Source organism: Polypterus senegalus, chromosome 2, assembly GCF_016835505.1.
Source record: "Polypterus senegalus isolate Bchr_013 chromosome 2, ASM1683550v1, whole genome shotgun sequence".
NCBI lineage: Eukaryota > Metazoa > Chordata > Cladistia > Polypteriformes > Polypteridae > Polypterus > Polypterus senegalus.
The window spans coordinates 318,717,625-318,733,352 of record NC_053155.1 but is presented as its reverse complement, the minus strand read 5'-3'; the positions used below and the strand labels follow the sequence as shown (position 1 = coordinate 318,733,352).

General features: G+C 42.8%; 1 protein-coding gene across 1 annotated transcript in view; it reads left to right on the top strand.

The window, feature by feature from the left end:
- The first annotated feature begins 1,263 nt into the window (after positions 1 to 1,263).
- Positions 1,264 to 15,728, top strand: part of poglut2 (protein O-glucosyltransferase 2) — a 78,471-nt gene continuing 64,006 nt past the window's right edge. Inside the window, exons 1-2 of the mRNA XM_039745940.1 lie at positions 1,264 to 1,762; positions 11,643 to 11,848. Coding sequence (XP_039601874.1) covers positions 1,593 to 1,762; positions 11,643 to 11,848 — 376 coding nt within the window. The 5' untranslated portion in view covers positions 1,264 to 1,592. The remainder of the gene's footprint in view (positions 1,763 to 11,642; positions 11,849 to 15,728) is intronic.

Genomic DNA, 15,728 nt, shown 5'->3' with positions numbered 1-15,728 from the left:
GGAGCAGACGTCACGTCCACGAAGTATAAGCCTGGCTTTAAAAGCAGGGGTGTCCAACTCCGGGACTGGAGGGCCGCAGTGGCTGCAGCTTTTCATTCTAACCCTTTTCCTAATCAGTGACCAGTTTTGACTGCTAATTAACTTTAATAGCCCTGTTCTTAAGGATTCATTCCTCTGAATTGATTCAGTTCTTTATTAAATAGCAGCCAAACAGCAATGAGGCATGAAACGAGCCAACAGATGACCAGCTAAATCAGGGCTTCAGACTCCAACCAGATTCTTGCTGTTAATTAAACTCATTATTTAATTCCATGGCTTGTTGGTGCTCTCATTCTGCCACAGTAGACTGTTGATTTTTTGTTTTTTTCTAAGACCACCCTCACAATGTTTTGGTGAGCTGAGAGATCAGCCGAGCTGAGACCTCCACCTTTCTTTATTTTCCACGTATTTTGTGATGGGCACAGGTGAGCTGATCATATGGATTCTTGTTTTGTGTCTCGTTATTGTTTGGCTGCTAATTAAGAAAAAAGGAAACAACTAAGGGGCCTGAGTCAAGGTAATTAAAATTAAGGCAAAAGAAGGTGATTAGAAGCAAAAACTGGTCACAAATGAAGTAGATGATCAAAATGAAAACCTGCAGCCACTGCGGCCCTCCACAGTTCAACACCTGTGCTTTAAAGAGACAACATCCACTTTATTCACAAACCACATGAATAATTTGGGCCCTCCATATTTATCAATCCTACAACAGGGCTGACTCGAACCGCTCTCTCAAATTTGAGGAGTTAAAGTGACCGTTTTTTTTATTTCCGGGCTTATTCCGTTCTGGGTGCAAAGTCACTTTAATAATTAAATGAAATTAGTTAAATACTTAAAGAAGCAAAAAAATATTTAGTGACAAATTATTTATACTCCCATTTCACGTTAATTATCGTCACATTTCAACGTACTTTTGTCATAAATATTTCACAGACTGATAAAAAGTACCCAAAAAACGGGACGAGATTGCGAGTAAATGAACATTTTGAACCAACAAATTGACGGTTTATTAAGACACAATTTGTCTGATCGGTGGGAACTCTTACGTCTTCTGGGATTTCAAGCTTTTACCACAAATGAATTTCAATGGAATATCCCGACGTGCACTCTGGGAGTCAAACGAGCTGCTCACTCACGAAGTAAAACGAGAAGCATCGCCCATCCCCATAAACTCTCCAGCACACACACACACCAACCAAACTCCTCCAAGTTACAAATCCAACCAACCAGAGTTTGGGAAAAGTTCATCCAATAAGGAAAAGCAGCGCGCGGTTGTGCCTATGGTCGTCTCGGCCTTTACGTGCGAAACGAGTCCGGGGCTACAGCGGCGTGACGACGGCCTTTTTTTTTTATCTCTCAGATCTCTTTACAGAGGTGGGGACAGTTTAGATGAATCTAGTCGAGTGACACTCTACTGACGACCTGCGCGTGGCACAAAGTCGGTACGCTGAAATGGCGAACCTTTTCTTCTGAAATCCAGATCAAGCGTCTGCTACCGCTATTGCTTTGAACAGGTCGGCTAGTGCGAGTGTGACGAGCCGGAGCGGACAGTAATGCATCTTTGTGTGGTGGCTTCTTTACTACTCATTGTTACCGCGAGGGAAACAGAAAGCGCATCGCTCTGCCCCGTCAAAACCCTCATCTGGGGTCCCGGACTGAACCCGAAGATTGTACTTCCTGCCCGCTACTTCTACGTGCAGGCTGTGGACTCCCAGGGACACAAGTAAGTCTGTAGTGTGCGTGTGCACGCGTGCCGACTCCTCGAGAAACCGCCGCCGAATTATAAATGCCTCGGGGCTGAAGAAACTGCGCCGGCGCCACGCCCGCGCCTCTAAGCGTCACTCGGAACACGCGCATGCGCTTACGTCACCATGACCGCGCAGAGTGACACGATGTCGTCGTACACGAGAGCGTTGGGTAGCGAACCGTTTAGTTTGTAGTGACTTGTAATCTGGATAGGCGCATGGTCGCGTTGCGTCATTTTGATATCTATCTATCTATCTATCTATCTATCTATCTATCGTGCCTTTTTATGTCTGTCTATCTATCAATCTATCTATCTATAGTGCCTTTCATGTCTATCTATCTATCTATCTATCTATCTATACAGGGTGTGTCAGAATTATGTTAACATTTGAATATTTGAATGGCGAAAACAATTCACAAAACATACTTAATATGTGCAAGATGATTTACAGGAATGTCTTAACTAGCCCGCCATCATATTCAACACCTGTACCATATGTGGCATATAAATTGTCCACAAAAATTGTATATAACTATATACATAGCACTACCGTTAGTGTTAACATAATTTTGAGTCGCCCTGTGTATGTGTATTGTAGAACACGCCCCGGACACAGACGGACGGACAACGTTTGTTCATCCAACACACACATTTAATTTCCTATAATATTTACAAGTCCGTGCACATCCCAGTGCCTCCCGCACCAATCCCCCAAAGTCCAGGCCTCTCTCTCCAGTGCCTTTCTTCTTCAGGCTGCCTCCACTCCCCTCCAGCAAGACTCTTGTCTACTGCCACCCGACTCCAGTCCTCACATGGAGGGAGGCGGCCCCTTTTATACAAGCCTGGATGGGCTCCAGGTGCTTCCCGACACTCCCCCGCCGACACTCCCCTGTGTGGCAGAAATGCCGGCTGTGCACCCAGGAGCACTTCGGGTGTCCCTGGTCTTCTTCTCTCCCAGCACTTCCAGGTGTGGCAGAAGTGCTGAGGTCCAGGGCTCTCCAGGCACCGGGGCACCTACAGGGCTGAGCTTTCAAGCACTGCACCCGTGGTCCCCAACGCAACCAAGACGGTCACCCCTTCGTGGTCTGGAGCAGATGCAAGCCCTCCTCCGGTCCTCTCGGGCGTCCCGGCTGGGTAGCACCCCCAGCCGCTTGCCACAGTGTGTGCATATGTGTGTGTATATATACAGTATACACAGTACATTAGAACGCTCTAAACAAGAACAGGCCATTCAGCCCAACAAAGCTCACCAGTCCTCTCCACTTATTTCTTCCAAAAAGACATCAAGCCGAGTTTTGAAAGTCCCTAACTGTCTACCCCACTACTTGGTCGCTTATTCCAGGTGTCTGTGTGAAATTTACCCTTAATGAGTTTCCAGCTGTGTCCCCGTGTTCTTGATGAACTCATTTTAACTCTTTGAGGGCTGAATATTTTTTCCAAAAAAACATTGTTTTCTGAAACACAATGGCTTCACACAGAAATCAACATAGAACGTCTGTTGCTGCATGCTGTGGCTGCCAGTTTGCCAAGAATGTGCGGCAGACAGGCTCTATGAACCTGTTCAGCACCAAAATTAGCTGGGGACCCATCAGCTGAAGCTGCAAAACCTCATATTCGTTTTCGATCGCCTGTATCAAAATCAGAGTGTGATAAGTCTTAGTCCAATTCAGAGAGAATAAGCAAAATGCCGTCCACTGAGTATTTTGCTTTACACATTCACTTTGACCTCTCGCCTCATGTCAGTGCCATTTTTGCCATTGTCTGTGCCTTGCTACCCATGGGAGCGCAGGAAATCTTGGTCAAAACCTAACTTTCCTTCTACCAATGAGAGTATAACTAAAACGTAATGGTTGGTTTTGTCACAGTTTACAGTTGATTACCAATTATCGTCAGCACCTCCTTTTGACAAAAGTCAACATCAGCCCTGAAAGAGTTAAAATAACAGTCTCGATCCACTGAGCTAATTCCCTTCATAATGTTAAACACTTCAATCATCCTTCCATCTATCCATTATCCAACCCGCTATATCCTGTCACCTCTTAATCTTCTTTTGCTTAAACTGTAAAGGCTCAGCTCTTTTAATCCTTTCTCATAACTCATCCCCTATAGTCCTGAATCAGCCTCGTCGCTCTTCTCTGGACCTTTTCTTGTGCTGCTATGTCATTTTTATAGCCTGGAGACCAAAACTCAAGACGAGGCCTCACCAGTGTGTTATAAAGCTTGAGCAGAACCTCCTGTGACTTGTACTCCACACATCAAGGCGCTATATAACCTGACAGTCTCTGAGCCTTCTCAATGACTTCTGAACACTGTCTGGCAGTTGATAGCTTAGAGTCCATTACGACTCCTAAATCCTTCTCATAAGGTGGACTCTCGCTTTTCCGACCACCCATTGTCTATTCAGACCTCACAGTTTTACTTCCTGTGCGTACTTCTTTACATTTACTGACATTAAATGTTCAGTGTATAATGTATAACTACTCAAAAAAAAAATTAAAGGAACACTTTGAAAACACAATGGGAAAAAAAATCCTGCTGGCTATCTCTACTGATATGGACTGGTATAGTAATGTGTTAGGAACGAGTGGATGGCACATTGTTTGATGGAAATGAAAATGATCAACCTACAGACGGCTGAATTTAAAGACACCCCGAAAATCAAAGGGAAAAAATGATGCGGCAGGCTTGTCCATTTTTCCGAAATTTCCTTGCAGTAACTCCAAATCGTACTCAGTAGTTTGAGTTTGTTCCAACCACGTGCTTGTATGCATGCCTGACAATGTCAGTGGGGTGTGTGGTGGCATGCTCCTAATGAGACGACGGGTGGTGACCTGGGGGATCTCCTCCCAGATCTGGACCAGGGCATCGCTGAGCTCCTGGACAGGCTGAGGTGTCGGATGGACCCAAACATAATGTGGGGGCCAGTCAATGGTATCAATTCCTTCATCCTCTCGCCACATGAGGCTGGGCATTGTCGTGCACCAGGAGAAACCCAGGACCCACTGCACCAGCATAGGGTCTGACTGTGGGTCCAAGGATTTCATCCCGATATCTAATGGCAGTCAATGTGCTGTTTTCTAGCCTGTAGAGGTCTGTGCGTCCCTCTATGGATATGCTTCCCCTGATGTACCATCACTGACCCACCACCACACCGGTCGTGCTGAACGATGTCACAGGCAGCATAACATTCTCCACGGCTTCTCCACACCCTTTCACATCTGTCACATGTGCTCAGGGTGAACCTGCTCTCATCTGTGAAAAGCACTGAGCGCCATATTATACGTATTGATGTGCCATCCTGGAGAAGTTGGACTACCTGTGCCAGCTCTGTAGGGTCCAGGTAGCGCCTCATGCTATCAGTAGTGACACTGACTGTAGCCAAATGCAAAATGAGTGAAAAAACAGATGAGGAAGGAAAAATGTCAGTGGCCCCCCTCCTCCTGTTAAACCATTCCTGTTTTGGGGGTCGTCTCATTGTTGCCCCTCTGGTGTACCTGTTGTACATTTCATTAACACCAAAGCAGGTGAAACTGATTAACAACCCCTACTACTACTTAACTGACCATAGCAATAGCCCAGAAGTTTCATTAACTTGCTATACTCGGATTAAAAAGTGTTCCTTTAATTTTTTTGGGCAGTGTATGTCAATATCTATCTATCTATCTATCTATCTATCTATCTATCTATCTATCTATCTATCTATCTATCTATCTATCTATCTATCTATCTATCTATGAGCTTCTGGGCTCATCAGAGGTAATCATCACCACTCACTCCAGGACATGAGAGGGCGCTGACAGTGTTGTGTTTTATTCCACCCAACTGACTCTGCGCCTTCCAGACAAGCCACTCCAGACCGAGAAGCTCCCAGAAGGGGTTGTCTCATTTCTGGAATAGCAGACCTCCAGACGGAGCTCCAACCTATCTATCTTATTTCTTATTGGCTTGGTTGTCCGGTCCCTGCTTGAAGGACTTTGAGCCCATTCCTCCGTACAGAACAGCTTCAACTCTGGGATGTTGGTGGGTTTCCTCACATGAACTGCTCTCTTCAGGTCCTTCCACAACATTTCGATTGGATTAAGGTCAGGACTTTGACTTGGCTGTTCCAGAACATTCACTTTATTCTTCTGTAACCATTCTTTGGTAGAACGACTTGTGTGCTTAGGGTTGTTGTCTTGCTGCATGACCCACCTTCTCTTGAGATTCACTTCATGGACAGATGTCCTGACATTTTCCTTTAGAATTCTCTGATATCATTCAGAATTCATTGTTCCATCAATGAAGGTAAGCCGTGCTGGCCCAGATGCAGCAGAACAGGCCCAAACCCTGATACTACCACCATCATGTTTCACAGATGAGATAAGGTTCTTATGCTGGAATGCAGTGTTTTCTTTTCTCACATAACGCTTTTCATTTAAACCAAAAAGCTCTATTTTGGTCTCATCTGTCCAGAAAAGATTCTTCCAATAGCCTTCTGGTTTGTCCACGTGATCTTTAGCAAACTGCAGACGAGCAGCAATGTTTTTTTTGGAGAGCAGTGGCTTTCTCCTTCCAACCCTGCCATGCACACCATTGTTGTTCAGTGTTCTCCTGATGGTGGACTCATGAACATGAACATTAGCCAATGTGAGAGAGGCCTTCAGTTGGGGTCCTTTGTGACCTCACTGACTATTACACGTGTGCCTTGCTCTTGGAGTGATCTTTGTTGGTCGACCACTCCTGGGGAGGGTAAGAATGGTCTTGAATTTCCTCCATTTGTACACAATCTGTCTGACTGTGGATTGGTGGAGTCCAAACTCTTTAGAGATGGTTTGGTAACCTTTAACAGCCTGATGAGCATCAGCAACTCTTTTTGTGAGGTCCTCAGAAATCTCCTTTGTTGGTGCCATGATACACGTCCACAAACATGTGTTGTGAAGAGCAGACTTTGATAGATCCTGTTCTTTAAATAACACAGGGTGCCCACTCACACCTGACTCGAATTTCACCTTCAAACTAACTGATCATCCTAGACGTTCACATACTTTTGCCACTCACAAATATGTAATATTCGATCATTTACCTTAATAAATAAATTACCAAGTATAATATTTGTGTCTCATTTGCTTAACTGGTTTCTCTTTATCTACTTTTAGGACTTGAGTGAAAATCTGATAATGTTTTAGGTCATATTTATGCAGAAATATAGAAAATTCTAAAGGGTTTACAAACTTTCAAGCACAACTGTATCTATCTATCTATTATATAGTGCCTTTCACATCTATCTATCTATCTATCTATTATATAGTGCCTTTCACATCTATCTATCTATCTATCTATCTATCTATCTATCTATCTATCTATCTATCTATCTATCTATCTATCGCAATCTCTACAGGTTATGAAGAATTTGCAAATTAGACAACATTCATGTGCATTCAGCGGCTAAATTAACTGATAGGACTGTTGAAGCGTTTCCAATTTTTGTTTTATTTACATCATCCAGCCACTGTTCAGTGTGGTGCTGAGGTGTCACCCAGACAGTTTGCTGTGTGGTGGGTGTAGCAATGAGCTGAAATCGGCGAATGCTCCCAACCTCTCTGTCTCTCATCCCAGTAATTTAATACATTTTTGCTTTTTAGTTTTGTGAACGTACACCTTATTCAAAGTAATAGCGCTGACAGAATGCAATTACTTGTGTTAGTTGATGAGATTAAATTTGGGTCGCTGTTCGAATAACAATTTTACAGTACTTATAGTTAATCGCGCATTTAAAATTTCTAATAGAAATAAACTGGGTATCAATCACAATTTGTTGTTTTTCTTCTTTCAAGCATATTAATATGTTTCTTTAAAGCAGAAATAATTTTTACAACAAACAGTTTTAATAATAACTTGCATAAACATATTAAATTATTTAATTTAATTTATTGAACAGTTTTGTGTAATAGAAACAGTTGAATAAACTGTGAAATACCAATTAGTCAACAGTGGAAAGTACCGTATATACTCAAGTTTAAGTTCTCCCGCGGATTAGTCGGGACTTGATTTTACCGTATAATTTCTGGTGTTTTAGAATGTCGGTCGTATAAGTCGAATGCGGAAACCTCACGCTATTGGTCCAAGAGATTACGATATGCTAACGCCCACTTGAGAGAGGAACGACTGAGCACACAGCCTTTCTTTTATGTATTGTGCCTACGTGACCACGCGTCGCTTCAGAATAGTTCGGGTATCACCGTTTGCACTGATTTGTGTTTTTTTCTATCTTACACCCTCATACACATTTATCGTAAAAGCATTCCATATCTACGATGGAGCATTTGAAAATCTGATGATGTTTTAGGTCATGTTTTTGATCAGAAGAAAATATGAAGCTGGTTTTAAATTAAACGTCGTTGAAGTAGCGAAAGAAATTGGTAACTGTGCTGCTGCAACAAAATTTGATGTGTTTGAGAAACTGGTGTGAGATTGGAGGAGGCAAGATGTAAAAAAAAAAAAAAATTAAGTGTGTCATCGATGTTTCAAGACCTGACTTATATGTGAATATATATGGTAAGATTTATTTTTATTTTATTTTTACTTTCAGCCACATCACAATGCAAATTAGTCGAGCACTTTGATTGGTTCTGTAAATAGTTCTGCCAGTAAATTGATATGAAGATGAAAAATAAGACATTACTGATTATTCAGCCAGTTGCTTAAGTATGCCGGTTTATTTACACTGAATATCCAGGTACAGAAAACTAACGTTCATAAGGGAAACTCTACTTCTAAAATGAACTTAGTTACATTACTGATTACTTACAAAAAAAAGTAACTAAATATGCCGTACCAGTGATGGCGCACTGCACGATAACGTGCCTTGAATACACATGACTCGACCATTCCTAGTTTTCATACTCTTTTTCCGTACGTTTATCGTTCGTTTGCTCAGAGGTTGATGCTCTTACTCCTCCCTGAGCAGCTCTTGATTTCTCCACCCTAGCAGCCCACTTCTTCTTTTCTTTCGTCGGCATCTTTTTGCATTAAAACTGATTAAGTCTGTGTTTGTGTTGCAATTCCTTAGTATGTTTCCTTCATTTTTCACTTAAACTGGCACTGAAGTCTTCAGTCTGCCTCAAGAATGAGTTAAGATATGAAGAAGTAGGGGAAGCGACGGCGAAGGTGGTAGGGAATGAGAATGGCACTCGTTCACATGCGCCTCCCTGCTGCCCACTGTCGAGAGTTGATTCTACAATAAAATAAAATAAAAACAAAAACAGGAATAGCATTTGAGGTCAATCTTTACCCTGAAAGCAGATGGTAGACGTGATGTAGTATACGTGTACCGAATTTCAGGTCAATTGGTCAAACAGTTTGCGAGCTGAAATCCTGGACAGACAAACGGACAACCACGGTAGCGTATTATATGTAAAGACAGGAGGAAGAGGAGGTTAGGAGCATCCACTGATTACAGGGCACCCATCACATGGCAAACCACCTGGGCGCAACGGGGTTACTTATTATTAAAGATGACTCTGTACAGACTTTGCTTTTCCTTTGCATTAGAGATACGAAACTCATACTTGTATTCAAAATACATTTATTTACTTGAACAGAAATAAAAATGAATTTTGCAACATTCATTACTACTCCATTCCAGATCAAGAAAGAGGATAACATAAAGAAGGACGGACTGGAAAAAAAAAAATCTTAATATGTAGTATGGTTGTAGATCATACATCATATGGATAGCTTGATAGAATGAATTATTTTGATGTTTGAAATTGCATGCTGTCATAGAATGCGTCATTTATGAAATAAATCTCAACTATCATAACCTTCAAATATTAGTCAGATCAATTTTCACTGGTTATACCCTAGCTGTTTCAATCCCAGTATACTTGACTAATGTAGGTTGTAAAATGATCAGACTCAACACACTCAAAAAGGTTTGGGGCACCCACCCATGTATTGTCTACCACTTCACCATCATGCCACCCCATAATAGTTCAAACGCAGTACTTCATTAAAATGCTGTATAAATAAGTAAGGCATTGGAAAGGAACTGATTTATTCCATACCGGGAATGCAAATGGTTAAACCATTCTAATAAACTGCGATCTCTCAACAACTTTCCTTAGACACGAGTTAAAGGAGGATTCTTTTGACACAATTGTTTAATTTGTTTTGATTGTCTCTTTAATGAATTGCCATGATAATTTAATTCTTTAAACAATTAATATATTTTAATAGTAATAATTATTTTTATTTGAATATAAGATACAAGGATCAATATTTTAGAAATGCAATAAAGAAACAAGTAAGAGAAATGCGGCTGAACATTTTAGAAAATAGAACATAAAACAAGGTGAGCTGGCAGAGATGACACGCACAGGCATCTGCTGTTGGGATTATTTTCCATTAAAATATGCAGAGTAGTACTGTACTGTATATTTTCATTCATATCAAGTTTGCGTCACAGGCATGTACTGTATATATGTATAATCAAGTCAAGTTGGAGAGCATACACCGGTACAGTGCGTTGTCACACCCGCTACACAACGAAACAACTCGGGATCTCGGTTTGCGACCCCCCAGGCAGACACGCGGTCCAATCCCACCCTCCGGAAATGACCCTCTATCTGCCGCAGTCAGGTGTTACATGGGCGACCCCTTGGCCTGGTCCAGCCACTCGGGTCCCCAACAATGAGGATGTTACAAGCCGGATCACCCTCGGGGGAAACGCGCCACATGGCCGTTGTACCGTAACTGATGCGCCCTCTCAATGCAGGTCATACACCTCATTCGGGACTCCATGAGCAACACAAAGTCAAACCAACGATGGTATCCAAGGATTTTCCAGAGAGACACAGTAACAAAAGAGTCCAGTTTTCATCTCGGGTCACTCGATAGCATCCGTGTCTTGCAACCATATAGCAAGACGGGAAGCCCCAGGACTCTAAAGACTTGGACCTTCGTCCTTTTTGCAGATATCGGGAGTGCCACGCACCCCTTTCCAGTGACCTCATGACCCCCCATGCTCTCCCAGCCTGTCTACTGACTTCATAGGAAGATTCACCAGAGTCACATGAATGTCACTGCTGAGGTAAGTAAACCTCTCGACGAGGTCGACACTCTCTCCGCAGACAGACACCCTGTTGATGGCCGTGCCCAAGAGGTCATTAAAGGCCTGGCTCTTGGTTTTTATCAGGACACTCGCAAGCCCAGACACTCAGACCCCTCATTCAGTCTTTCGAGACCCCAATCAGAGCCTCCATTGACTTCACAAAGATCACAGCATCATCAGCAAAGTCAAGATCCATGAATCTGTCTTGCCCAACACCCAGTCCATACCAGCTTTGAACAGAGTAGGAGCAGAACACACCGCTGACGGACCCCCACAATCAACTGGGAAAAACACAGAGGTCCTGTCTCCACTCCGCACAGCACTCACAGTACCAGAGTACAGGCCGGCTGTGATATCCAGCAACCTCGAGGGGATCCCGTGAGCCCTCAGAATGTCCCACAGGGCAGCTCAATCGACTGAGTCCAACGCTTTATGAAAATCGACAAAGGCTGCAAAGCAAGTTGTTAATGTTATTTATTTATTTATTTTTGTATCTGTCAATTGACTGATTGATTGGCTGTATTGTCTGTCCTGTGAGTCTGTATCCTTGTTTTTTTATGTCTCTGCTGTTGTCTGCCTTTGTATTTTCACATGGGATTAATACATTTTTATCCAATCTAATCTCTAGAGACCATATTTTTTAATTTCAGCAGCCAAAATTCGATGCCCGGTTGCCAACCCCGATAACCACTTTTACAAGTTAATGTTGAGCCCCGCTCTTATAACCCGCTGTGTGTGTTTTCTCTTCTTTCTTCTCTCACACAGCTTTACCTCCTCACCCGGTGAGAATGCCTTCCAAGTCAAGATTTTTGCTCCTGGAGAGCAGCATTCAAGAATTTGGGTGCAAGCGTTGGACAGAAAGGACGGCTCTTTCATTGTCCGTTATCGGATGTATGCAAGTTACCAGAAGCTCCAGATTGAGGTAAAGGTGAAGGATGTGCACGTTGCAAAGTCACCTTATATTCTGGAAGGTACTGGACTTTTTTTTGTTAAACATTCTTATTATAAAACTGGCAGTTTTATGAGTATGTATGTTGCAGATGTGCAATAAATCAGTTCACCGTTCTAAACAGAAGTTTACTTGCAAGAAATGAAATGTGCAGAACTCACTGTGGTAATCAGAGGGTCTTGTTAGTCCATCAGTGTTGACCGACCACTGAAACTGTACTCTGGTACTATGGAAAATACAATAAATTAACTCTGCGGTGGGCTGGTGCCCTGCCCGGGATTTGTTCCTGCCTTGCACCTTGTGTTTGTTGGGATTGGCTCCAGCATATCCTCGTGACTCTGTATTAAGGATATAGCAAGTTGGATAATGACTGACTGACTGATGACTGACAGTAAATTAACAATGGAGAATGCTGTCATCACATAGGATATGCAAAGATAGATAGATAGATAGACAGACAGATACTTCATTAATCCCAAGGGGAAATTCACAAACTCCAGCAGCAGCATACTGATAAGAACAATATTAAATTAAAGAGTGATAACAATGCAGGTATAACTGACAATAACTTTATATAATGTTAATGTTTACCCCCCGAGTCACATAGTGTGGGGTCTCCTCAGTCTGTCAGTGCAGCAGGACGGTGACAGCAGTCTGTCACTGAAGCTGCTCCTCTGTCTGGAGATGATCCTGTTCAGTGGATGCAGTGGACTCTTCATGATTGACAGGAGTCTGCTCAGCGCCCGTCGCTCTGCCACGGATGTCAAACTGTCCAGCTCCGTGCCTACAATAGAGCCTGCCTTCCTTACCAGTTTGTCCAGGCGTGAGGTGTCCCTCTTCTTTATGCTGCCTCCCCAGCACAGCAGCATCTTATTGCAGATGTTGAAAGACGCCAGTCTTCTAATGAAGTATAGTCGGCTCTGTCCTCTCTAACACAGAGCATCAGTATTAGCAGTCCAGTCCAATTTATCAGCCAAGCCAAGCCGCGCCACATTGTACTTCTGACCAGCATCACGCAGAGTGGCCAGTTTTTGTGACACATAAAAAAACAGATAAATAGATAGATGGAATTTAATTTGTCTGCAAGGGTAAAATTTGGCTTTTTACAGAAGTGCTTTAAATAAATACGTACAGTCATATGAAAAAGTTCGGGGACCCCTCTTAATTCTTTAGATTTTTGTTTCTCATTGGCTGAGCTTTCAAAGTAGCAACTCCCTTTTAATATACGACATGACTTACGGAGACAGTAGGATTTCAGCAGTGACATTAAGTTTATTGGATTAACAGAAAATATGTAATATGCATCATAACAAAATTAGACAGGTGCATAAATGTGGGCACCCAACAGAGATATGACATCAATACTTAGCTGAGCCTCCTTTTCCTCCTTTGACCCTCCAGACGCTGTCCTCCTGTAGCCTGTGATGAGTGTCTGGACTCTGTATGGAGGTATTTCTGACCATTCTTCATACAAAATCTCTCCAGTTTAGTTACATTTGATGGACAGCCTGCTTCAAATCATCCCATAGATTGTCAATGATATTCAAGTCAGGGACTGTGACGGCCATTCCAGAACATTGTACTTCTCTCTCTGCATGAATGCCTTTGTAGATTTCAAACTGTGTTTTGGGTCATTGTCTTGTTGGAATATCCAACCCCTGCGTAACTTCAACTTTGTGACTGATGCTTGAACATTATCCTGAAGAATTTGTTGATATTGGGTTGAATTCATCCGACCCTCGACTTTAACAAGGGCCCCAGTCCCTGAACTGGCCACACAGCCCCACAGCATGATGGGACCTCCACCAAATGTGACAGGAGGTAGCAGGTGTTTGTCTTGGAATGCAGTGTTCTTCTTCCACCATGCAAAGTGCTTTTTGTTCTGACCAAATAACTCCATTTGTGTCTCTTCAGTCCAAAGCACTTTCTTCCAAAATGAATCTGACTCGTCTAAATGAGCATTTGATACAACAAGTGACTCTGTTTGTGGCGTGAGTGCAGAAAGGGCTTCTTTCTCATCACCCTGCCATACTGATGTTCTGAATTGTAGAGCGATGTTCAGATACACCATCTGCAGCGAGATGTTCTTGCAGGTCTTTGGAGGTGATCTGTGGTTGTCTGTCACCATTCTCACAATCCTGCCTCTTCATATGCCGCTCCTGTATTTTTCTTGGCCTGCCAGACCTGCTGGTTTAACAGCAACTGTGCCTGTGGCCTTCCATTTCCTGATTCCATTCCTTACAGTTGAAACTGACAGTTTAAACCTCTGAGATGGCTTTTTGTAGCCTTCACCTAAACCAGGAGACTCAACAATCTTTGTTTTCAGATCTTTGGAGAGTTGCTTTGAGGATCCCATGCTGTCTGTCACTCTTCAGAGGAGAGTCAAAGTGAAGGAAGCACAACTTGCAATTGACCACCTTAAATACCTTTGACCACTCATGATTGGACACTCCTGTCTATGAAGTTCAAGGCTTGACGAGCTCATCATACCAAGTAATCAGCATTGAGCAGTGACAGGCATTCAAATCAGCACAATGACATTTGTGCACAGCCAGTTCTTCACATTTGATTTAATTTCATACAACTAAATACTGCGTCACTAAAAATCTTTGTTCAGAACACCGCAGTAATCCTAGGAAATGAAGGACATACCACTGATATCTTTATTGTTGAAAGGAGAGTCGATTATTACGCAGGCTGAGAGGGGGTCACAAACTGTATCATATGACTGTACATTATTAGGTACATAAGTAACTAAATACATAAATAAATACATTTACACACACACTTTGGTCTGAACAAAGAAGAAAATTAAAAAGAAAGAAAACTTCTGACTTTGCAGTCCCAGTTGCAGTGAGGTGCTATACAGGCATATTGCTGTAGGTATTAAGGAGCCCCCAGTTGCGTTTCTTAATACACTTTGGCTGAATAATTCATTGTCTGAAAGTCCACATTGTTGGTGAGTCACAGAGATGATGTGTAGCATTGCTCATAATGGCACTCAGTTTTGTTTTAATTCTTTCCCCTGCTACCTCCCGGGGGTCCAGAGTGTGTCCCATAACTGAGGCTGCCCATTTTACTAGCTTGATGATTCAGTGGGCCTCTCTTCAAGTGATGTTACCTTGTTCCTTGTGGTGCTGCAATGCTGATCACATTGTCCTTGAGTCTCACAGATTGTGGTCTGCCTAACAGATCATCCATCTTCTAGGACACCACAGGGTCATCCACCTGCATATCTTCAAGGTTACCTCTTAAAAGGGATGGCTGGATGGTATTGAAAGCACTGGGGAAACCAAAAAACAGAATCCTCACAGTGCTGCCCTCTTTGTCCATTTGAGAATAAGCCTTGTGCAGCAGACAAATAATTGCATCCTCCACTCCAGACATTGTCCATTAGGCAATCTGCAATATCTCCAGGTGGTCTACCACAAGAGGACTCGTATAGTCCTGGACCAGCATCTGAAATGTCTTCATGATGTGAGAAGCAAATGCCACTAGTCTGTAGCCATGAGGTTCTTTGGAACAGGAAGAATGTAGGATGTTTTCCACAGCAGCAACACTTTCTGGAGCGTTGGGGACACACTGAACTGATGACAGAGGAGACCACAAATTTGATCAGCACAGGCCTTAAGAACTCGAGGGTGGAGTCCATCTGGTCTCACAGCTTTTCCAGTGTGTAGTTTCCTCCATTGTCTCCTCACTTGGTCATCAATTATGGAAAGTCCACACTGATGGTCAGAGGTGGACTCATCACTGGCCGTTCCAGGTGATGTCTTAGGGATGACGTGGGAAGACTGGTCATTGGAAGAAGGTGGCGGTGAGCGGGAAAATCCATTCAACTACATAAACTACAGGACAAGTGCAAGACAGGAAAAGTACTATACTATACTACAGACGGATAA